General features: G+C 40.3%; 1 protein-coding gene across 1 annotated transcript in view; it reads right to left on the bottom strand.

The window, feature by feature from the left end:
• Positions 1-24,394, bottom strand: part of ctnna2 (catenin (cadherin-associated protein), alpha 2) — a 310,831-nt gene that overhangs the window by 60,969 nt on the left and 225,468 nt on the right. The window contains exons 8-9 of the mRNA XM_047579695.1: positions 22,782-22,862; positions 7,465-7,617 (exon numbers count right to left, since the gene is read on the bottom strand). Coding sequence (XP_047435651.1) covers positions 7,465-7,617; positions 22,782-22,862 — 234 coding nt within the window. The remainder of the gene's footprint in view (positions 1-7,464; positions 7,618-22,781; positions 22,863-24,394) is intronic.

Below are 24,394 nucleotides of genomic sequence, written 5' to 3'. Positions count from 1 at the left end.
TGTGACTGGCCAGTTCATGGAAAGTAACACTGATGAGGAGAGCGTCCCTTTGATTCACCAAAAGAAAGAAAGAAAAAAGAAAGTGAAAAAATGTGCCCTAAAAGTATATTTTAAATAAAACAAAAAACCCTGAGCACTCTCTAGTTTACCTTAGACAGACAATGGTAGCGCATTTTAAATAACTGGTTCTCTAACAAGAGACAAACATTTTTGGCCCAATTTATAATTTATTTGGACAATTTTGCATGACTGTCAACACATGCTGAGATCGTTACTGTTAATTACTCTTATATTGTTCTTTAGAGACTTCATTAGACTATATGAGTGAAGAAAGAATGGTTTTACCCATTCGACTATTCATTTTGTTTCGGCTGTGGACATAAAACGGCCATGACGTTAAAGATTTAAGCAAGCAAAAAGGAAAGTGAAGGTTGGAATTGGGAATGCAAGGTGAACACATTTACTGGAGAGAAATGTATGTGATTTTTAACTCCAAATGTTGAATACTTGGTGGATTAGGAATGTGTGACGCATCGTTTTTAACGTACTTCTGCGTATATGTCTCCCAATGCCAGATTTCCTTTGAGGCTAATAGCTCAAATGAAATAATTGAATGAAAGAGGATGATTAATGCTGACCTGGAGGCCAGGGTCATCACAAATAGACCTGTTCCAACAGCGATCCATCCACTTCCCGGTTAACTGTCCAGTAAAAACCTTAATGCAGTGGCCCCCACAATAAATATTTACTGCCGCAGTCAGTCCCATGTCACTGAGCGCTGAAGGCCGATTCAGTATTGGTTACTTTCAACTTTGTATTGATTACACATAATCACGGAGGCTATGTGTTTCCCCTTGATTCTGCTCATGTCCAAAGTAAGGTCACTGCTGTAAATCGAAACAAGGAAAAGCTAATGAACTGAACAGTAAAACTTAATGCAACCACCTAATGTGTGGAGGAAGATCTATGATTACAGATTAAACGATATTCTGTACAGTCAAAAAAAGGAAATTCTGTTTCTGATTTTTTCTCATTTGTTGTGACTAATTTGTGTTTCTACAGCTCAGCGGATTAAGCCGCCGCAGCGTTTCGTGACGGAAAATATATGCCACTCATTATTAATGAAGAATTCTGTTATCAAGAAACGGCAGTAAATTTCGAGAAGGGCGAGTAAAGGATTGTTGCAGTGTGTGGTGCAGCGAGGGATTTACAAATGCAAATACAACACAAAGAGGAAAAACATCATAAGACAAAAAAAATATGCTATAGGGTTAGAAAAGAGCAACGCTGGGAACCGTACAAACCCACCATGCAAAGGAAACTGGACACATGCCGTCGAGTGGCTCGCTCATGATCTTGAAAGCATTGCAGAGACGTAAAGACAAAGCACACGCATAAGTGTCCTTCATGACACCACAGCTGTTCGAGAGAATGGCTCCAAGACGGAGACAAGGTCACAGGAAAATCTCATTCTGACATTAGAATAGTGATGGAGCGTAACGTCCTTTCAATGTCCAAGAATTGCTGGCACGTGTACATTGTCACTGCAGTGGTAATAAAAAAAGAAAAAAGGAAAAAAAAAAAGGGGGGAACCGTGGTAACTTTAAAAGATTGAATATCCATCTTGTGTTTGAATTAACAAAAGCACACCGGTGCGGGCAGCGCTAATTTAATGGGGAGCTCACTCTGCAGCGGCAATGAAAGGGGTGGCAAAAAAAAAACAGAAGAAAGTTAGAAAGAAAGGCAATTATACACTTGTATGGAATGGTGTTGAACGAGAAAGAAATAGATGACAGTTACATACAAAGACAAATACTGAGGAAAGGGAGGCAATTTGTATCTGGACTTATTTATAATTCATGCATTGCCGTGCGCACACTGTATGTGTTGTAATTACATTAACAAAAAGGCAAATGAAACAAAAAAAAGCAAGACAAACAAGCCTACCTGCCAAGTTCAACTCAACCCGTTTGTTATCTTTCATGACATGACACAGCGGTAAATCATCATAACATGTCCAACACTGATTGATGATTTAATTTGTCACTCCTGACCAAACCTGAGCAACAGCTAAAAAGCAACGGATCTTAGTAGGAAAACAAAATGTACAAATGTACAAATTACTGTAATTTAAAAAGATATTTTCTCCTTCAACAACAACCAGGACTAAAGACATGACTGATAATTGCTGCGACACCAGGCGAACTTATCTAGACTATATAAATGAGAAACAGACTCAATTAAAGACAGGGTATGGGAGGTGATGTCTGTCATATATGAAACAGTCACACTGGTATTTTAGAGGAACCTTACTAAGTTACTTTTCCTTCCACACAGAGTTGCATTCATTGCATTTATCGCACGGGAACACCGGTGTGAGTGGAGTCATCGAGAGGGAAGTTGTTTCTGCTGCTGTCTCTATCTTAGTGGAGAGAGGGTTAGGATTAGGCTCCTCTCATTAACATTAGTCATGGGAATCAATTAACATGTTAACGGATACCCAGAGTTCGTACCTCTCTAACCCCAGATATATAACTAGGGCTCCACTTCTCCGTGCCTCCCACACTTTTCCAGTACAAATAGACACAGCTTAAATGACCTGATCTCAGCATGGACTTCAGTTGCAATATAATAAAATAATGACGTGAGAAACATGAATATTTTTAGCCTAATCGCATAATTGACTAAGTCATCTTTGAACGTTTTTGGAAAACAAGAAAAAGCTAAATTTTTAGCACGCACATTGGTCACAAAGTCAGAACATGACTTTGGCAATTATGCTACTAGGCTAACAACATATAAAATGTGAGTGTACACCTGAACATCTGTATGTGAATACACGCAAACATGAGTCTGGAACTATTCAGACCCATCTCCCTGTTCCCGGTAAAGACGGTGTAATGAATATGATGTGATTAAGACGGTCCTCAGGGAGAACTTGGCTCCTCACTGAGGCGGGCGGAGAACAATGGTGAAGTAGAGAGAGCTTTTTATTTTTTTCCCGCGGAGCCAACTGGAACACCACCAGATGGAAATCCAGCAGCTAAGAGACACTTCTTTACAACAATACCTTGATACTGTTAATGATGTCCAATGACGGCATCTCCCCGACACCAAGGAGATGACTGCAATGACACTGATAGGGGAGTTAATTACCTATGATGACTGTCTCTGAGATGGCACGAATAATGATAATGACAGCAATGGCCATGATTGTTCCGAGTATATAGGACAGCCTTTAGTGTATTAGCTACTTAGCTAGTACGGACCAGTAATGCATGGTCACAAAGAATATCATTTTTCATGTCCATTACGTTGTATAATGTCCCCTTTCTTTGTTCTGTGCAGGAACAATGGCTATGAATTAACACAGTTAGAGGACAGGACGGATGGTGTCTGGCCAGGACAGATACATTCTTTTTTTGTGTTTTTTTTGCTGATGATTTTTGATGATGATGATTATTATATTTAAATGAAAAATTCACTTTGTGAATTCACAAAAACGGTGTCATCCGCTACTTGATGCACATTTTTTCTCTCCACAGCATTCATAAACAAACTAAGTGCTTTCTTTGTGAATCCTGATGGAGAAAATAATAAGAAGATGAGATGACTCCCTGATGTAAGAAGATGCTTTAATAAATCTGGTTAAAGTTAATTCTTAGACTGCAAAGTTCATGCACAAAGACGACTCATTCTGAAGTCTAAAATCACAGCCGGAGCGACTCTAATAGGACGTCGGTGACAAAGCATGTCATTATGTCAAGAAACGGAGATCAGCGTGCATGTTACTTACATTATGATGAAACCATTTAACCCTGCAGAGGCCCAGTGTGGCAGCATGTCTCTCTTAATTCACTGATATGGCCATTTTTTGACAAAAAAAGCTCCAGAAACAGTTCTGTCCTGGAGACAGGGTTTTACCTCATGAGTCAGTGCCATTCCATTAAGATGTCACAGAAATAATGTGTTCCCATGACAACTGACTCTATTATACTCCATGTAGACGATATGTATGGTACGTCTGCATGTGGTCCATAGTGAAGTTTATGCAATCGCATTTTCTTGTTTTCAACGAGAACTAATATTGTGCTTCATAACATATTTAATTATATATATTTCATCTGGTGGAAACAGCATCAATATGCTTAAAAAGTGCCTCACACTTGTTCAGGTCGAGTCTAGTAATGAAACCAATTTACTTTTAGATTTACTTCCATTTACCATCCAAACAAATGTTGCGGAAAAAAACGCAACATCTTCCCGTTTACCTTTGGGAGAAGAACAAATTAATCTGCCTAAAATGTCCTTGAGCCAAACAGAACTTAACACCGCTGTATGCAAAGGACAGATTGCGAGTGTAGCATCAGTCACATCCTCTCTCATCAGCAAACAGCTGGGGGAGACCAAAAGGGCACACAAATCACTCACCCGCTCAACGGATGTCAGACGAAGCCGTGGTGCTGTTTTAAGTGACAGTACGTTAAGAGAAGCCCACATAAAGATTTCTAAAGGATCCTTTGAATGAACTATGAGAACAAAAGGCAACTCCCTCCATAGGGCGTCGGATTTATCACAGGACGTTCTCCTCTCGTGAAGGCGAGAAATAGCAGATGTCTTAACTTTCCCAACTTGGCTAAGCAGTGTGATACCCCAACAACTGCACTACAGCCCGGTGAGCTGTTTTTCTTTTGAAGAGAACATGAAGGTTTAAGTACTGAAGTTTATTAAATAGTTCCTTTTTAATGCCTGACAGCATTCTGGTATGAGGTAATCAATTATCATGCCTGGCTCTGAGCATCCTGGATAGAGCTTTTCCTCCCCTTCCAGAGTCACTGGATGTTTTACCAAAAGGCCTTTTCAAAGTGCTTGCTCTATGGCTGCAGTGCCCTGGACACCAAACCAAATGCTTTTGTCCTTGACCGCTTGACCACAAGCTCTGATTTCACACAGCCAGACTCCTCTAAACAGCACCTAACCTCTGAGGAACGGGTCCACAAGGTCTGGTCTTTAAGTGTGAGTGTCGTATTCCTTTCGCTGCTGAGTAGCCATTGACTATAAGTGTGTCTGCTATGTGACGAAGCCAAGCTTTACCTTGTGTTATTTGTAGCATAAAGAGGTCAACAAGCTGAGGCAGCAGCAGGATCACACAGCAGGTTTGCGTGTTGCAGATGCATAGCTGTGGCTAAGGAGGAAACACACTAGCAGGGAAGCATGCTAAAGGTAAGGCTAGCTAGTTTTAGTAGCTAGTAGTAGGGCTCAGCTAATGTCTCGGTTGAAAGTCACAAGGTTGTGTGGTGGCTGCATGGAAGGGGGTTGACTCCAAGACGCTGGAACTCACTGTTAAGTCTTCTTGAGGTGTCGTGAGGCTAACTTAACGAAACATGCCCACTTGAAAACCCCAATCATGTGCCACATACTGCTGTTGGCTATGCTAGTTAGCTGGTGTCTTCTTGTTGGTTGCTAGTTGGTAGCTCACTGGTAGCCTGCTGGTCAGCTTTTTTTTCTTTTTTTTTTTTCCAGTTGGGCTGGGCTTCTAAATGTGTCTTGCCCCAAATCTTGGCATAAAGGTGAAGTGTTGGTTGACATGTAGTTGCATATCCCATTACTTCTCACCCACAGATCTCAGCTAGGCTAGTTAGCTAAGATCTCCTTGTTGGTTGCTAGTTTTATTTATTTATTTATTTATTTGGATCCACATTAGTTGATGTGTACTCATCAACTATTCTTCCTGGAGTTGGCTAGTTGGTAGCTGACTGCTAGCCTGCTGGTCGGCTTTTAGTTTTCTTCTTTTCTTTCAGCTGGGCTGAGCTATTAAATGTGTTTTGCTTCCTCCTCCATCATGGCACAAGGGATTGAAACATCTCATCCTGTGTAATAATGAATGAAAACTGCTGTGTAGCCATTTGTCTATAAGTGTGTCTGCTATGTAACAAAGCCAAGCTGCACCTTGTGTTATTTGTAGCATAAAGAGGTCAACAAGCTGACGACATGACCTGCGTGTTGTGGGTGCGCAATTGACAACAAGTGCAAAAGAGGTTGAGACCGCCCTATTTAAATGAGGATTTTGTGCACGCTACCACTTTCCATCAGAGATACTATGGGAGAGCAGACTAAATGAAAGCTCCAAATGAAATTTGAAGCCATGGAATTGGAGGTGCAAAAATGGCTCATAATAAAACCTGTGCAAATAAAACAGGTGGATCTAAAATGTACCTTGGGCAGAGGATATGTTTCAGTTATTTTTGGTTTTGTCATTCCAAAAATGTTGACGCAAGCAGAAAAGAAGTTATTTTGTTGTGTGCCTTCAATAATCTATTTGCATCTTCCCCACCCAGTATTTTGAATGTTCTGTCAGAAATGCCCGTATCTGAATCTTCATTTAGCCAAACATGCTAAATGGACTGATCGCGCCATTTTGCCCAATTGACAAACCCAACCCTCACTGCGCTTCCTTAGTAGATCAGCTTCGTTATTAGTATGTGTGTGTAACTTTTTTGTGCTAACCTTTAGTAAAACAGAAACTAAGTGAGGAAAAGATTTGTTCAGATCAGATTTACATTTGTATAAGTGAACAGACTTCATGTGGGAGTCAAATTCTTCATACTATGTTCGTACTGTAGGTTCTTAAAAAAGTACAAAGAACAGCTGAGTCATTTGTTAATCTTAAGCGGACGGTCGGTCGGTGGGAAGGTGGATAGGATTTTACTTGTGTTGGAGCATCTTATGCAGAAAAAATATTGTTCTCGCACTCATGACAGGTATCCCAGCATTTTAATAATAATAATAATAATAATAATAATAATAATAATAATAACAATAACATTTTTGTAAGGTTAAAATCTGTGAAACAAAGGTATAGTTTTACTTAAAGTTTCTGAGCCTTAGAAGCCGAGCTAAATCACAGTTATTTCTGAAAGAAAAATAAAAGCCAATGAGGGGTGATGCTTCAGATTATGGTTTTCAGTGTCATTACAGGCACATCTGCACATTCAGTCGCGAAGAACAGAATGTTTAGAGGTGTAGTTTTACCGCACTAAAAAATATTTCACCACTGTCTGGGAGAACAGGAATAATCATAGCACCCAACCAGTGAAAGCAAGAGTGCGTGTACAAGTTTCTCACAGAGGCCTAGAGGAAGTGTGTGTGTGTCTTTTTTTTTTTTTTGTTGAATTATCCATCTGCTTTAGGTTCATTTCTAATTTTCTATTAGACGCGTTCAGGTGCAGTTTCTGTTTCTATTAAGTCTATTATTTAATAATAAAATGTACATTTTGCCTACATTTATTATCTATGTGTGCATGCACATTTGTTGTATAATTTAAAACAGACCATCACCACCATGATTGCCACATACGCACATTTCTTGCACACACCTCATTAAATCTCCAGTACGGCGAACGCAAAGTGATGTGTGTGTGTGTGTGTGTGTGTGTGTGCCCCGATGCATAATTCATGACTGACCTCCACCAGCTTGTTGGCATGTTCACGGAACACCTGGGCGTACTCTTTGACCTCCTTCTCGTTTCCACTCTTAGCTGCTTCAATGAGCACCAACAGAGGGACGTTGGTCTCGAGGAAAGAGTCTGAGATGTGGTCCATCACTGCCTTCCTCAGCTAGAAGAAAGGAGGGGAGAAAAGAGGTCATATCATTAATAACACTGCAGATGACTTCACTGTATTCCATTTGACAATGATTACATATCACTTAGCACCGCAATGAATACGATGCAGCAACATAATGGGGTGAAAGGACAGAGAGGGGCAATACAAGTGGAGGAGTGAAAAAAAAACAGAAAAAAAAAACGAGACAAACTCTCAGCGGGCAGGAGTGTAAATTGCTTGTGAGGTGTCATTTTCCCCATAAGGCCTTTTACTGGGGCAACTTACATCATTGTTTATGGAATCATTTTGTATCAAACTAGGCAGGAGACTTGCTGTTTTATAAGACAGTAAATTGATCCTGATCCTACTCACTGAGATATCTGATGCCAGAGGTAACATTATAGAAAACACCGCAGACGAGCTATTCAGGAGGAGTTATTTCACAGCGCCCAGCGCTAAGACAGAAAACAATATAGGCTTCAGCTGACTATAGGGGAAACAAGAGGGTCCCCAGCTTCTGTCATTAATTCATCCTCTAATTGTTTTCCGTATAAAAGGTATTGCTCATTTGTGATGGCATAAAACGTCAAGATTACACTGCATATGTTGTTATTTTAATTCAGTTTTAATGCACTGCTTAATGTGCTATTATGTGCTGCTATTGTAAAGGCAATTTTTTTAAAAAAAAACATCAAAGCAGGACAAGAAAGTAAAGAAGAGTAGTTCTAAGTGACAAGTAAATTGGATTTTTTAAATTTATTTATTTATTTTAAAATCATCAATTACCAATCTACATTGTCAGCCTAAAGTGTGAAGGAGAACAACAGTCAGTACGTTTACATGCACATGAAAAAAAAATGAATGAATATTGCCTCAATATGATTTAACTGGAACTTAAGTGCATGTAAACACGTTACTCTGCTCCTTATCCGATCGAGACCCCCAGATAATATTCTGCGGCATGTATACCATAACCATTGCACTGGCGTGTGACCCCGGAACAAAAACATCCAAGAAAGTCGGTCCCAGAAGAAGAAGAAGAGAAACGGAGCCGTTAGAAGAACCATTTGAGGTTTAGTGTGCGTCTGATCTGCACCAGAAGTAGCGCACACGTTACGTTTAAGATTAAAAAAAGCTGAACTATTATCCATCTGGTTGTTGTTTGAAATGCCGCATGAACAACTCTTGTTTATTATATGACGTAATAGGTCAACTTTAATGGTATTAACCCAGTGACTAGACACATATCGCCATCTAGTGTGGAGGAGGATGACATGTTCACGTCAGTTATTCGCTTTTCTCCGATGCATGTAAACTGGGACAAGGACTGTGGTCAGAAAGTCAAATTTTGAGCATAGCTCGATGAAGCTCTGCATGTAAACGTACTGAGTGAATTATGACCACCTCTGGGCAGATAATCCATCACTATTGCCTCCATAAATACACTAGGTTTGACCAGTTTAGCGGACACGGCATGTCCGAAAATGTATATATCCCTTGGCTTACACTCTGCCTGCACTCCATTATCCAAAACATTAGACTTGTGGATTTTGTGATCTAAAGAAACCATGGTATAATAGTTTCCTCAAAGACTGATGTAGTTTGGCTTGTTTTAAATTGTAAATGCTGCATCTTTTTGTCAGGCAGCAGAGAAGAAGTCGGCTTCAGCGTGTATGTGTAACCTCCCTATTCTGTCACCTGGTGGGAAGTGTGATGAAACAGATCAGATAAAAAAAAAACCCATTGCCAGAACTGTCTTCACACCACGTTAGTGCTGTTGAAGTCTAGGGAAAGTTGTTGGAGAGAACACCATTATTCCGGGATAGGAGGAAAAAGATCTGAGTTGTTTGCAGACCTTATCTCTGATTAGTTACCAACGCTCTCACTGCAGCAAATAAAGAAACCACCGCATTGAATATATGTTTTCCTGTGCGTGTGCAATGTCCATCACTATCATGTATCATAGGGTAAGAGTGAGTCATGTGTTCGCACTAATCACCACTGAGCGCATGCTGAAGGAGACTTTCATATCAGAGCATCAGAAAAGAGCAGAAAAGTAGCAGAATGCAGCAGTGAGGCCGGTGGGAGGCGTATCCTAGGACAGCACCAAACTTTATATCCTACTGCAAAACAATGGGATACTTATATGCATCAAAAATGAATAAGATGAGAACAAGATGAGGTGAGTGACATACGTTCCCAGCAGACATAATAGAAAAAGAAACGTGGTTCTATCTATTATGTACTATCTACGATTTTAGCTCTGGTGTACACCACTTGTCCATTAAAGTCAACGGGGTGGAATAATCCTATCTGGTCTCTCTGTATCCCAATAGTGCTCAGTGAAGCACTATTGCTTACACAAATGTTTTTTTATGGTAAGCTGCTTTTGACTTTGTACATTATCTCTTTGTCAGGTTTGGTTTTATTCTAATTCAATATTAACCTGAAACTTTTACTGATTTTGAAAAGTTTTGAAAACATTTGTTTTCTGCAACCGCTTACCCTCTGGAGGGTCGGGGGGGAGAGAGGTGGGGTACACTCTGGACAGGAGTCAGACATCAGGAGTCCAGTCTATCTCAGGGCTCACACAGGGAGACAACAACCATCTACACTCACACCTACGTCCGATATTGAACCACCAGTTAACCTAGTAGCACTAATCAACACAAAGTTCCGCGGGCACACAAATGAACAACTCTTAGTCAAAGGCCCACATGCATAGGATGCATATAAGGTGCACAAGGACTCAGTGTGCTCATGAATGCCGAGCAGGGAAACCGATCCTGATGGCGGGTTCGAGTGGCGAAATGATACAGATGAGAGATTTCCCAAGTTACACTCTCTCCTGCACCATCAGCATTCTAATGCCCACACACCGCTCCCGCAGAAATCCATCTTCAATTTTTCAGATCTCACCTCCCTCCGTGCCCACCCCCTCGCTGTCTCTCCTCCGACACCTCCCTCTGTATTTCGCTAGCACTTAAAGGAAATAGATCTGGAATTCCAATAGATAGCAAAGGCTCTGCTCATTACAAGTTTGCGGGGGAGCTATTTGTCTCCCTCGCCGAGCGTCGCCACAGAGGTTCGAGCTCTGAAGGCAGCGCGGTTTTGTTTTACATATTAATATTTGCGACTTTGGGAGAAATGTTACAGGGGCAGGCGATATATCCAGAGTTTCATTTGTGGCCGCATTTTATTTTTGCGAGGACGCTGGCCCGAGGCACGTCGGCTGAGGGGAAATTTTACAAATGAAAATAGCAGCGAGCCCAAACTGCTGCCATCACAGATACACTGAGGAAAAAAAAAAAAAAAAGATGCTGTGAGGTTAAACGTTTGTGGACTGGTTCTTTTCATTCTTTGGGCCACAGTTGCAGTTATAGTTTGTTTACTTTAACAAACATATTGTTTTGCTTATTCATTCAGAATCCTAATGCCGTAAAATGTAAGCACTTCCAACTATCGGTGAACAGTCAAGGTGAAAAGTCAAGGTAGGGCACGGTCAACAATGACAGCAGTGTATATGCACGAGGATACGTTCACTGGTCACCTTCAGAACGCATTAGAAAAACCACCTGTGAGTCAGGTCTACAATGCACCTTTCAGACTACTGTGTTGCCTGGAAACAAGTGAGACCGCGTCATCGAGCGGCTCCTTTTTGTGTTGTTGTTGTAACATGCCTTCTGCTGAACACAATCCGATGCTCCGTATTGAGCTTCTTCATTTGTATTTCACTTTCCACTCAACAGTGAGGTTTAGGTATGTGAGGCATTTTTCTTTTTGGTGTGTGATAAAATATAGAATATGACGAACCACACATGATACCGGAGTTAGATGTCTGCGTACTGATGGTCTACACTTTTACAAATATATATATACCTACATCATATACAACAGACCATTGAACTGTAAACATTTAGCAGTCGAAAGATTTACTTTTTTTTGGGGGGGTTGGCCCACAGCTCAGAGATCCTTCCTGAACGCATCCTTGTGTAACCATCTACTGCTCACGTTCTGTGCAGACACCTGACACTCCACTGTGTGACTCTCATTAGCCAACTGGAGCTAACCTATCTCGAGGTGAAACACATGTTTGGGTGAGTTTCTTAATAACGTGAAATATGTGATGTGGAAATGTAATTTTGACGAAATGGTTGCAGAATTAAGCATGGCCTCACTCTCACCATCCCCAATTCCACCTGATACTAAATACCAGCAAACGTGACAGACGAATGTTTGCCTCCACTGATAAGTGGGTGATCTATGAGATCTTCAAAGAGATTAGCATTCGTTTGCTCTTTATCAGGGAAATCGTTTGAATTTAGTGGGATTAGACACCTGCTCCTTCACAAAAAAAAAAAAAGATGCCTGAGGAAAACTGTTGCAAACATCCACCACGATCAGTCTATGACTCTGAAGCAAAGGAATTAATTATCATGTTTACACACACACATTCAGAGACTGACTCGAGAGAAAGGTGCGCTGGATTTCTGAATGTTTACAGTTGGACTTCAGTTTCCGTTATGGTTCACTTGTGATTCCGAACACATAGCAGTGGGTACTTCGGGGTCAGTACGGGAAAGTTTCTTATTAAAATGTCAAGAGCAATCACAGCATAAACGGCTGGAGTCATGGCTGAGGGAAAACAGCCTGAGCAAATCAAAAATTAAGTAATAGCTCTCATATATGATATCTATCAGGGAGCATGGGAAGATTAGGAGTGAGTGGAGAGTGCAGAAATAAAAGAAAGAGGGACTGACTTAGCATCTGCAGTGTGAGGACAAACCCGAGGCCCAAGGCCTTCATTTAATGTGTGCTGCAGAATAAAACACTGGCCAGGGGAATCTGTTTTTAGAAACAATAAAAAGGTGCCTAAACGGTGCTTTAACACTTTTGTTTTTCCTTGTGTTTCCTGTTTTTATTCTGTAAGCTGCTTCTAATGACTTGACCAGCTATCGACCCAGCAGATTTTCTTTTGATGAAGCCCATGAACAAATCCAACTGGAGCCATTCACATCTAGCCATGAGGGCCACAACAGGAAGGCCACATTTGGAGGTAGTCTCGGTTGCCTCAGAAAAATTATCACTTTTATTGAACTTAATATAAATGATAACCTACAAAGGGAAAAAGCACCGTAAATTATTTCTGTCCATCCGTAACGAGAGCATTTGACTATATTCTATCCTTGCAGCTTTTATCTAACTAAATATTAGATTAATCCTATGAATAAACAAAAGTATCTAATATGAGTACACAAGTGTGATTCTGTCATTAAGCAACGTATCAGCATGAGGTTCATTATTGATGCGGCCATGTTGGTGTATCAGGAGTACGGTTATATTTATCTTTATTACCATGGATTACGGTGTGAATGTAAATTTTGAGGGTTGGAGTTGTACTCTGAGTTCTGTGCAGGTCAAATTGACGCCAGGATGGACATCAATAAATAATGAACTAAAGTGGGTGACAAAGGTGACAAGGTCATGACACACACACATAAAACAGGGCTGTTTTCAGTTCTGGAGCAGGAGTAGAGAGGCATTAGAGTCAGCAGCTGTTACAATATTTTACTGCGCCCCAGATGACATCAGTTTTTTTTTTGTTTTTTTTTTTCAAAACTGAGAGCGCATGTTAATGGCAGGTGTGAACACACGTACCAAAAGTTGGCCACCAGATTTGATCTGAATGGGCCCAGAGACAGTCCTGGGTTGGTGCCTTCCAGGCTCCAGAGACATCAGAGTCCCTGCCTCTGAGACTGCTCCTGGTGGTACCGTCTCTACCTTCAGTGCCTGATCCCGAGGCCGACTCTGGCCATGTTCTGGTTCTCGAAGACATTTCTGTTTCCATTACTGTTACCAAGAACAGCTCTGGTCCTGATCACTCTTTAACCGTTTCAGCTCTTGGGTCATCCAATGCTTCTTCAACGCTGTCCTCTCCAGCCCTCTACTGCCTCCATTCTCCTTCCAGGCCTGTTTCTTGGGCCTCTAGGTTTCCTTCCAGATCGGCCTCTCCAGCCCGGTTTGCCTCTGGGCTATCTGAATTCTGAGTTCCTTGATTATTTTCAGAATCTGGACCCTTTTTCTGGAGTTTTTCCACTCATCTTTCTGCTGCTTATTTATTTTTGGAATAGTTTCCTTTGTCCTGTCTTTCACTTTGTTCCTTTTCAAATCATCTGTGACGTTACCCATGGTGATTTACGTGTGTTGAGTCATGCCTGTGAAGTTCCCGAATTGATGTTTTGGTTCTGTTCCTCGCGCTTCCCCGTGTTCCTGAGTTTTTGTCTTGCTTTTGTTTTTGGATACCCTGCTTACCCTGCAGCGATTTTTGTTCCAGATTTAGTAAGTTTTCAATAGAGTCCTTTGTTTCCTGCTCTCACCTTACCTTGTGTCTGCACATAGGTCCTTCTACCTCACCACACAACCAAACAGAAGTGCTCTAATACATTAATTTAGAAAAAAAAAAGGTAACTGATTGCAACCATCATTGTGACCAATTTATTACTTGTTCTACTATCTATAACCGCCTTGTTTTCAGCTCAGCATTTACCTTTTAATTATAGGAATATACTCTGCCATATTGAAATGTGGCCATTTGAATCCATCCAAGATTGCAAAGCATGTTGCACACTGTACCATCAGTGTGGCTGTTGCGAACATCAGGAGATAATCCCCAACAAATATTAGACATATTAATAATTTACAGGAATAGTGAAACTCAATATAAGAATGTAAAGACAAGGGAAAATTGCATCCATTTGTCATGAGGAAATATGATGCAGAACCAAAAGTCTGATGTGCTATCATATGAAGTTTGTACAGTAAATCTATTTACAGCCTATTTAAACACCGAGTAGATACAGAAGCTAACCAACTGCTGTCTGATGGATCTGGAATTGATGCTAATGAAAGCACTGTGATAAAACCGTAGCACCAAAGTTGTGGTTCATAAAAACAGTACAATTTACTGGAATGTGACCCAGAGTTGAAAGGACATGGTGCTCTGGGTAATAACTTTTGATGTGTTTGTTTTTATGAGTTGGACAAATACTGAGATGGTTTCTAACATTTGCATACCTCCAGTTCTTAACACTGTGTGTTGTCCCCGGGTATCTGTGCTATGTGCTGTTTATGGGCATTTTATATTCTTAGTTGCTGTTAAAAAAAAAAAAAAAAAAAAAACATTCAGGTCCTGTTCATTCTTGGGTATCTTATATTTGAGACTTTGAGGTCAAGGAAGTCTATGGTGCCATTGAGAACCTTTAATTTTCCTTCTGCTGCAGCCACTGAAGGGCCACTTTACCTCTATGTTTTGGACCACTATCGTGTTTTTCGTCTATTGCTCAGCTTCCGGGCTAAACAATGCCCTCTATATGTCCGATCTCTCTGATAACATGCTGCATTCATTCTGCCATTATCTTTGACAAAATTCCCTGTGCCGCAGTAGCTCACACGTCCCAACAAACATCAGAGATCCACATACAGGATTCCCAGTAGGGATGGTGTACCACACCACTCTTTGCAAAGAAGCCTGTGTTTCTGATTGTGGTTTTTTCTTTGGATCCCAACTATTTTCCCAGTGTGTTTGTTGGCTTACTGGTCCACATTTTGTTTTCTGCAAAACCATAATTTCCCATTTCTTTGTCGGGGGTTTGAGCAGCCTGGCATTTTCAGATCATTGGAGATGAAATTTTAAGGTTTTCTGTACAAGCAATTTTTTATGTTTCACAAATTCTACCAGGGCGTGTAAACAATTTAGCAGGTCTGCAGTACCTAAATAGTAATTGTCTACACATGTGTGCTGGCTTAATATATAGCCAGACATTACAACCATTAATGTAGTTTTTTAAATAAACAAAAACAATTAAAAGAAAACATAAAAGTTAAAGTGAAGATGCTTTTTTTGTTGCTACATTGGCTCCTGTATAGAAGCTGAGTTTACAGAGTAATATATTTAAAATCATATAAGATGCAACAAATTTAAATTTAAAGTCTCATTTATATATATACATAGTAATTTTTTTTTGTTGGTTGCTCAGTTGTTAGTTAGCTGTTCAGTTGAGATCCTCAGGTTAAAGTTCACAACGTTAATCTGGAAAAACTTTGCTATGCAGCACAGAAAATCAGGAATGACCTGCTCTGGTTTTGCGATTGAATGTAATTGTGGTACAGTGACACTGTCAAGTGCTGCAGGCCAACCAGAGACAAGGGATATCAAAGACTTAAGGGTTTGCAAGCACACAACAGGGACACCGACAAGAGAAAAATGAGCAAAACTGAGCACAATAAGAAAATCACTGTGCGTGATTAAATACAGCTTTTGTTCTTCCAAGCTGTTAAAGCTGAAAAACGATGCCAAAGCGTAACTTTAATCTATACTGTTTCGAGTTCATTAGTGCATTTATCAATACACACTGTGTTTAAAATTGTTGTGTATTTTTTGGTGCCTGAGATAAGAGGAAATTTTCAATAACATAGATAATGAAACTTTAATATTTAGCCTCCAAACATTTTGCATAAAAATATCAAAAAGATTAAAAAATAATTTGGAATAGTTAGCCTAAACAAAGAGTTACAGCTGACAAGATTTGTGGCAGCTGTTTCTCCTTAGCGTGATAACCCTCTACAATTTAAAACATCTGTACTAATCAACAAATTAATGGCAGAAATGGAAATGATTTCAGCATCCCAGAGTAGAAAGAGGGACGGGGAGCCAGAGAGAAAATATATACGAGGCAGAATATGTGAGGCAGTCGTGCTATCGGGAATCCTGGAATCAGCCATCAGTCAAAATACAGCCCAGAGAGATGACTTGACAGATGCATTCATTACAGACAAGATGATAGGGGGCACAACACATGGCTCATTTCCAACAGCTTTCTCGGGTTGGTTCCAGAGTGAATACTAATTAAAGGGAGGAAAGAAATCTCCATCCTACGAATTATGCTGCAATTTAAAGGTCTGAGCAAGCTATTTTTGTTTGGTTTATTTAAATTTTTTGCTCTTCACCTTGCCTATCTTCTAATACCAACTCTCACTCCCTTCATAGCAAAAAATATATTTTTCTTTTTTACATGCGCAATGTGAATTACAATGTCTAGACTGGTGAATAGAATACATTTTACAACAAAATTATACAAATGTCACAATATGCACAGAGAGCATAACATAAAAACATAACATAACATAAGATCTGATATGGTCCTAGTTCTCGTTCTCAATCAACCTTCTCCCTCTGTTTGAAAACACTCAAAAAAGGAGACGGGCTTAATATCTAAGTGTACATTTTGCACAGATTCGGAGCTGAACAAGCTTGTCTACTCATGCATTCAGTAAACTGGGTCCTAATTCAAATGCATTAACTTACTCTCCATGCATTTATGCATTGCAGTAAGGTAGGCTGACTTGGTGAACACGTATTTGAGGGCAGGAGCAAAAGCATTAGAGAAAGCACCACCTGGTCTGACGAGTCTTAATTAAATGACAATTATATATATATATTTTTTTTTTTTTTTCAAAATAGGTCATAAATGACTCATTTAAAAAAAGTTTGTTCATCAAATTTAATTGTATTTAAAACAATACTGAATATTTTTTATGAAAAAGACAGACTGGTTAGACAAAATGGTTAATGGCCAATTTCCAGACGTAACACTGAACACAATTCTAGAATCGTTTACTTGCTTTTCTTGACATTTATATTACAAATCAATGTGCTAATAGGACTGTGTTCCTTTTTTCAAATTCAGTGCCATTAGGGAATGCAATAGCATGAATTATTTATACACTGTATATATATTTTTAATCAAAAAAACAGTGAGAGTGTTTTCTTCATTTCAAGTGGACTCGTTACCTAAAACAGTGACTAAGCTTTATAACCCCAGTTCTACGAATGAACATAGGCTCTGCTCTGTGATCAGGCTTCCACAAATGGATGCACAAATCAAGATGAAGCTACTCAGTAATCTGTGGTACTGAGAGAGAAACTCTTCACCCAGAGATTAGCTGTCAACAGCCAATCCGTGCAGTTCAGGGATAGATATGTATTTTGCATAGTATCCCGTTCCAGTGGATTTTAAGCATAACAAAGCACAATCCTGTTCCATGGCCAGATATTCAGAATTCTGGAAAACCATAGAAAAGCTTCAAACATGATCTTTTTACTATACAATAACATTTCTTTCCCTGCAATATCTGTGCTTGGTAAATGTTGGGGATATATCACGACAGTTAAGTGTAGGGTTACGGAAAGGCCTTGGTCACAGTTAATAAAAATGCAAATGGCCCCATCCACCTTCCTTCCCAACATGAAGCACAAGACAATTATTCATAAACTGTAAAGATGTAAGGCATGTGGTGCATAATTGGATGTAATTCCAAACAATACTGTGCAGAGACGCATCTTTCAACCACAGAGCTTTGTCAAATTTTTGGTTGACGTTCGTGCTATAAGTGGCATCATGCATTATTTAACCACAGAAGCAATTATTTTGTTACCCAAGGAGAGCTGCTATTAAAAAACTGTTTAATTATCACGTGTAGGTTAACAACAGTATAACAGAATTGCGGTGATAAATCAGAATTATTAACACTTTCATGACACTCCCATTTATTTTCAGCTGCTTTAGTGACACAAACGAAAGCCAAATAAATGTTGTTGTCGTCACAAAGATTTAAATATTATCCTTGATATGATCTAGGCTTGAAAATCAGCCAGTTGGAGCCTATTCTTTTCATCCATGCAGTTTAATGGGATGTGTTCATGAATGCTCAGTTCTACTGTCACTAGATTTCATATGTCTCATGCAGGTCAAGGCTTAGGTCCTGTTCACACCCAGCATCTCCAAGTATATCATGGCATAGGAATACATCTCCACATATGTCACATGAGTGACCACTGTGTGATCAGATCTCAATTTCTGCAAAAACAATGGATTTATTTTGCTGTTGATCAAGAACCATGAACAACGCAGGTAACAGACTCCTACACAGCTTGTAAACAATGTGACGCATTTTGAGGGGCGGGGCTTAGCTGGAGGCAAAACATCTCAAACACTGGGGTAGGGTTCTGCTTGGACACCCCTTCAACATAATGTTGAGTTAGCTAGCGGTTAGATTTAACATTAACAAGTGACAAGAATCCCCCAAATAATGATTGACTTAACGTAATTTCAGTCACAATTCAGTCTAACCCATAATGTTATCCAGGCTGAAACTGATGATTACATTTTAATCGTAGATGATATCAAGTATCAATTTGTGCAAACACGAGTGTTGTCGATGATTGTCTCACTCCAGTCTTTTCTTTTAATAGTGTTCAGCCAAAGTCGTCTACGACCGACAGGGGCTGGTATGCGATAAAACTTGAACTTACTGTTTTTGCTTTTTCAGTTTTGGCTTCCCTCTGTTTTGCCTCCAGCTAACGTTGTGATATCACAATCACATAGGCCATGAAGGGGTCTATAGACAAGACTTCTGTACATTAAATTTTTTCCAGCTGTCAATTTGATAAACAAGAATAAAAAAGGGACTCCCATATTTTTCCGAAAAGAATGCAAACCCATGAAGCCTACACAACAAGTTTGGGACCCAATGCATCCGAGTATCTCACAGAGATGTCCACTTGTGATTGGATCGCGGATCAAGACGCCTTTTAATGTCATGTCTGCAGAACTGTGTAAATACAAAGTGAAGATGCTTTTTGAAAATAATGTCATGGATCCTCCAGAGTTTTTTTTTTTTTTTTTTTTTTAATATGTGACCCAGTTTTGGTTATTTTAATAGTCATGTAGAATATAACCAGCTGTGCCCTAAAGCCACTGGGTAACAGACAGCAAGGGCTCCCTCACAAACTCTCTAGAAAAGTGCCATACACAGCATCTTCAGTTATTTCAAGTGCACAACAGTTATTCTGTTGATTATATTATTCAAGAGGAAAAAAAAGAAGAGCGAGAGCGGGGTAAGACATGGAATAATGGTCCCGCCAGAATGTGTTGTTATTATTTTATTACAACTGCATTTAGATTTTTGTGGGGATCATTGATTGTTTACATACTTGAATCCTTTAGATTATATTAGATATTAATGTTATTGCATACACTACGCTACCAGTACCATGTGTTTACCATCTGTTGTCTTATATTTTTACTTATTTATTTTTTTAATATTCAAATCAGGATCAGTGCCGACATTACTACTTGCTACTCAAATGATCAGTGTGACTGCACTCTTTGAGCCTCTCAGTTCTAAGTCCCTGTTTATTTATTTGTTTTTTATTAATTGCAATTCTGTCACTATGAGGAGTCTCAGGATGCCCGTTGTATAACCTCTCTCCTCCATCAGCCTCTTCAACACCAACGTCTATTGTTCCCATCTAATACTTTTATCCGACCCTCACTGCACTTTGATCTCACAAGCAGTTGGTTAATATTAACAGTTTGTTAATAAAGTTTGCTTACAAATCATCTCTCTCATGTGACCGTTATAGAATAGAGCTGCATACACACATTGGGCTTTTAAAGTCCGACAGCCTGCTGAGAACATAGGTCAATACCAGTGCGTTTTCCTGCTGAAGGGCACTTTGAGCCTCTAAAGAGCCTACGGATTGAATGTTGTCTGAGTTTGAGGGGGGGGAAGAAGTGCGGTGTACTTGTTTTTGTGTAAATCTGAGCAATAATCAAAAATCAGGGATGGAAGGGAGATTGCTTTGACAATACACTTCAGTGGTGATTGAAGATGTCTCGTGAGGGGGTAAAGATGATCAATATCAATTGTGAATAAAGTGCAACTTTGAAATCACTGCCGACAAAAGTCAAGAATAACAGGTTCCCAGACTGTAATTTTTGAACAGCGAAGGTCGGTTCAATATTTCCCTGCGCATCTGAGAGTTTTCCTTTTAGGGTCAAAATTCAAACATTTACCAAAGTGCTGAATGGTCATGGTGCACTGCAATGCCTCTCTCGGATGGGGTAGTGTTGCAAGCATTTACATTTTCCAAGAAAAACAAAATGGGGGCGGTAACGACACGCTTGACATCTGCTGAATTTGCCCCGGATAACAGACAGCTTAGCGTCGTCTTGTATGTAAATACAACGGCATGAAAGAGAAAACAATGCTGCACGTCTCTGGCGGTGTTGTTACGAGGCTTGTTCGGTCTTACCTGCTCCCATTACACAGAACGCTGTCTGTCATCTGCGCTTGTCTGCTCTAATATTTGATCGCGCCTTTTCACGACTGAGCCTTCTGAGACTCGAATGCTGAAGCGCGCGGCTGTGCTCCTCCCCTCAGGAAGGTCTCCGGTCTCTACACGGCGCCACCGACTTGTTTAACTCAACACGTGTTTTGCCGACATAATTACAGTATAGCGGCGCATCGCTGTGTAATGCCTGCATGTGTGCCGTGAGTTTGCCCTCCCATCCTAGCTCAGAGCTCAAACACACCGCCCATTCTGTCAAACCAACCCCTGAGTCAATAGAACATCCTGTCAGAGTGAATACCGCCTGCCAGCCTGTCAAGCAGCCCCACCAAATGCCCAACGGGAGGGAGAGTTATAGTCCCATCTGGAATGATCCCCCGGTCTACAGAGGTCAGAGATGACACAGCCATATTTGCTCTGAACAGGTAGCTGCTGCTGTTAAAGGAGAGTGTCTGTAAAAAAAAAAAAAAAAAAACGTCCTACACTGCATGAAAGGAAAAACTTCCTTGGGAGTGAAACTCTATTCAGGCACCACAAGCGATATCCTGTTGGTTTATAAATGGGTCTGCCTTTTCTGGGGCAAGATGGCTGCTCCAGTACACTTCAGTCTGTCCTGGAGGATGTGTGATACAAGTCTACGAGAGTTTTAATTAATGAGAACTAAAACAGAACCCCAGGAGCATGCTTGTATTACAGCAACGGAACGTTTATACACGCTCATTAAGCACCCTCTGTTTCACGCAAGGTGTTAGCTGCTTTGTCAATCACTGCAAGATCCACTGGAGATTGTTATTATTATTATCAATATTCAAATGTATCACAGTAAAAATCATACACATCCTTGTTCACTACTGAAGCCTTTTTTTTTTTTTTTTTAACTGCATACCCATGAGCCATGAGGATTTGAGAATTAAAAGCAGAATTGGGATCAATATCAATGAATGCTTCAAATACATCAGATTGTTGACTTTAGGAAGAGAGTTCTCTACGTCTTGCCGCATACAAATAAAATCGAAGAATAATCGCAGAACAAAGAGGAGAAAGTAACACTGGCGTAGCTAGTTTGGCAATTTCTCACACTGGAGGAACAAACATGGGAGTCTGAGGTCTGGATGTTTATTATTTCAGACTGAGTTCCAGCTAAATCTCCTGCAGGTTTTATGATTCTCGTTACTGGTGAACTGTCTAGGATCACTCAGAGCATACTCAAATAAATGAAGCCCTGTGTTCCCTAACACAAATATCTACTGCTTGTCACGGCTCAGCCAAGTACAACGACCATTAATTGTGTGAAACATCTAACTGTGATGCGTGTCCGTGTGGAGGGCTCCCGAGAACAAATTCAAATGAATGTTAGGTCTCTAAAGAATAGGTTTGGAGATCACCAACAAGGAAAACCAACGAGGATTTTACTAATAAACAGCTGTAGCATCAGTTCTTCTGTGCTGTAGACCTTCACTGTGGAATACAAACTATTAAAAAATGAAAATATCTGTGAAGCTCCACCCTGGGATATGAATATGTGCGCCATAGCCTTAATTTGGTCCACATATAACACATAAATTTTAATTTATTCCTCGGTTTGTTATTGTTTTTCATTTTATATAATTATTATTTAACTCTTTTTATTTATATTCAGACCTTGGGCGCAGCATTTGGTGCACAACCTGGTGGAAGTGCTGTAAAACTCAAGTTAAACTCACGGATTGATTGAATTGGCCACATAGAACAGAGCCAAAGATATTTACAATAATCTTGTTTGAGACTAAATTTGTCAAAAAAAAAAATATCAAAGTCTTAAAATAATCTATCCTTCTATCTATGTTCAGTTTCTCTCCTTAAAAATATGGTCTAAATGGTTTTGGGCCCATGTTGTTTTCCTCATGTGTGTGTCACCACCAGCCATTAGTCACACCTTTTTAGTGGAAAAGCTGTGGCTACATTTCAAAAAGCACATCACGGAGAGAAAATGAGTTGGACTCACCTGTCTGCGCAGGTCCCTGGTCTTTTTGGTCATTTTGTCAATGGCTGAGTTCAGGGGGTCGCCTTTCTCTTTCCTCCCAGTCTGTGGAAAAGAAGCAGAAATACCGCGTTAACGCCGGTAAAGCCATAAGAACCTCATCTGCTGGGTGGAACATTGCGTCATGTAATATCATTCATTAACAGTAGGCAATTTTTGGACTTGAGCGTGTGCTGACGTTAGGAGCCTCCTGTAATGTGAATGAAGTCGGTGAAAACATGAACGCCACTGTTTTTAGATCGCCTAGCAACTAGCCTATCTGGCAAGTATCAATTTAGTTGTCGCCAGTTCCCCTGGGTGCTGCATTTCCTGTCAATGCCAACTCCCGCCAGTGCCTTTAGGAGGGTGTAGACTACCACGTGCTTCACCTGATACATGCCGAGTCACCGGCTGCTTCTTTTTCTCCTGACAGTGGGGAGCTTCTCGCTGTTCCTGGTTTCCCTGCTCTCCACTTAACAAGCAGGCGACCAGTAGGAGTCGCTAAGGAAGATACTACGGCAGGATCACATTTATATATATATATTTATATATAAATATATATATACAAAAATATATGACTCAGTGAAAAACCCTGGGCAAGGAAGTGGTTCTCCTTTTCGACTATGCCACCTGCGCGCTCCATTTACCACTTACAAGCCTTACTGTTTTTGCTCAGAAACCATGGAGAAGAGGGGGGTGATTTATACTACCCCAGATATTGGATTTCAGCTTTTACTATCTGACTTAGGATGGCAGCTTGGCCTGAAGGTTAGAAAGATGGTCTTGGTGCCTCAGAGCGAACCATTTTTGCTCCAGAACACACCCTAGGACACTTCCATCGTTCAAGGGAAAAGCAGAGAAAGTGTAACTTAGGCTTAAGCTTGTCTAAATGTAGTATTTATGAAAGGATTTCCGTTTTGACAGTATAGATCAACGCCACGACTTAATTAAAGGTGTAAAATATTTTTTCAAATGGCTCATGAAGGTCGCAAATTTCAAGAAAAATCTGGGTAACGCGTTGTGATTTTGCCAACCTGCTGCTTCAAACGGCTTTTCCATGGCTTCTTTCTCCTTTTCAAAGGAAATCTAAAGCTAAAGGGATAAAATAATGGACCAACACCAAAAAAATTAGAGCACATGCGTGAACTGGGACACATCTAAGGAGTATAGGCTTCCTTGCAAGTCCTCCTTTGTTACTAAATCACCACCAGGGTCCCCCAAGTGGCTGCCGCGCGCCGTCAAATGCCGCCACACTTGAAACCGAAAGCCTATAAATAATCATTCATATTAATTGCCGTGTCCTTTCATTGTGACAGCTGAGAAATGAAAAAGCGCGGCTCGCCTCTCCTTTGACGGGCGCTCTGTTGTTTCTCGGGATGGTGTGATTCACACTGTATGCAAACAAGTTACCAGAGAAACACAAGCGACCACATGTGCTAATTCCAAATGTGCACGTAGCTGCGGATTCTTTTCACTGCAGCATTTACGCCGAGTAGAGAGAAAGAGAGAGAGAGAGAGAGAGAGAGAAAAGAGGTTAGCAGGATGATCAACAGATTGTAAGACACAGTCATCTTCTGTCGATGCAATACCAGCATAGA

This window comes from Mugil cephalus, chromosome 2 (assembly GCF_022458985.1).
Source record: "Mugil cephalus isolate CIBA_MC_2020 chromosome 2, CIBA_Mcephalus_1.1, whole genome shotgun sequence".
Lineage (NCBI taxonomy): Eukaryota > Metazoa > Chordata > Actinopteri > Mugiliformes > Mugilidae > Mugil > Mugil cephalus.
This window is presented reverse-complemented; position numbering and strand designations above follow the sequence as displayed.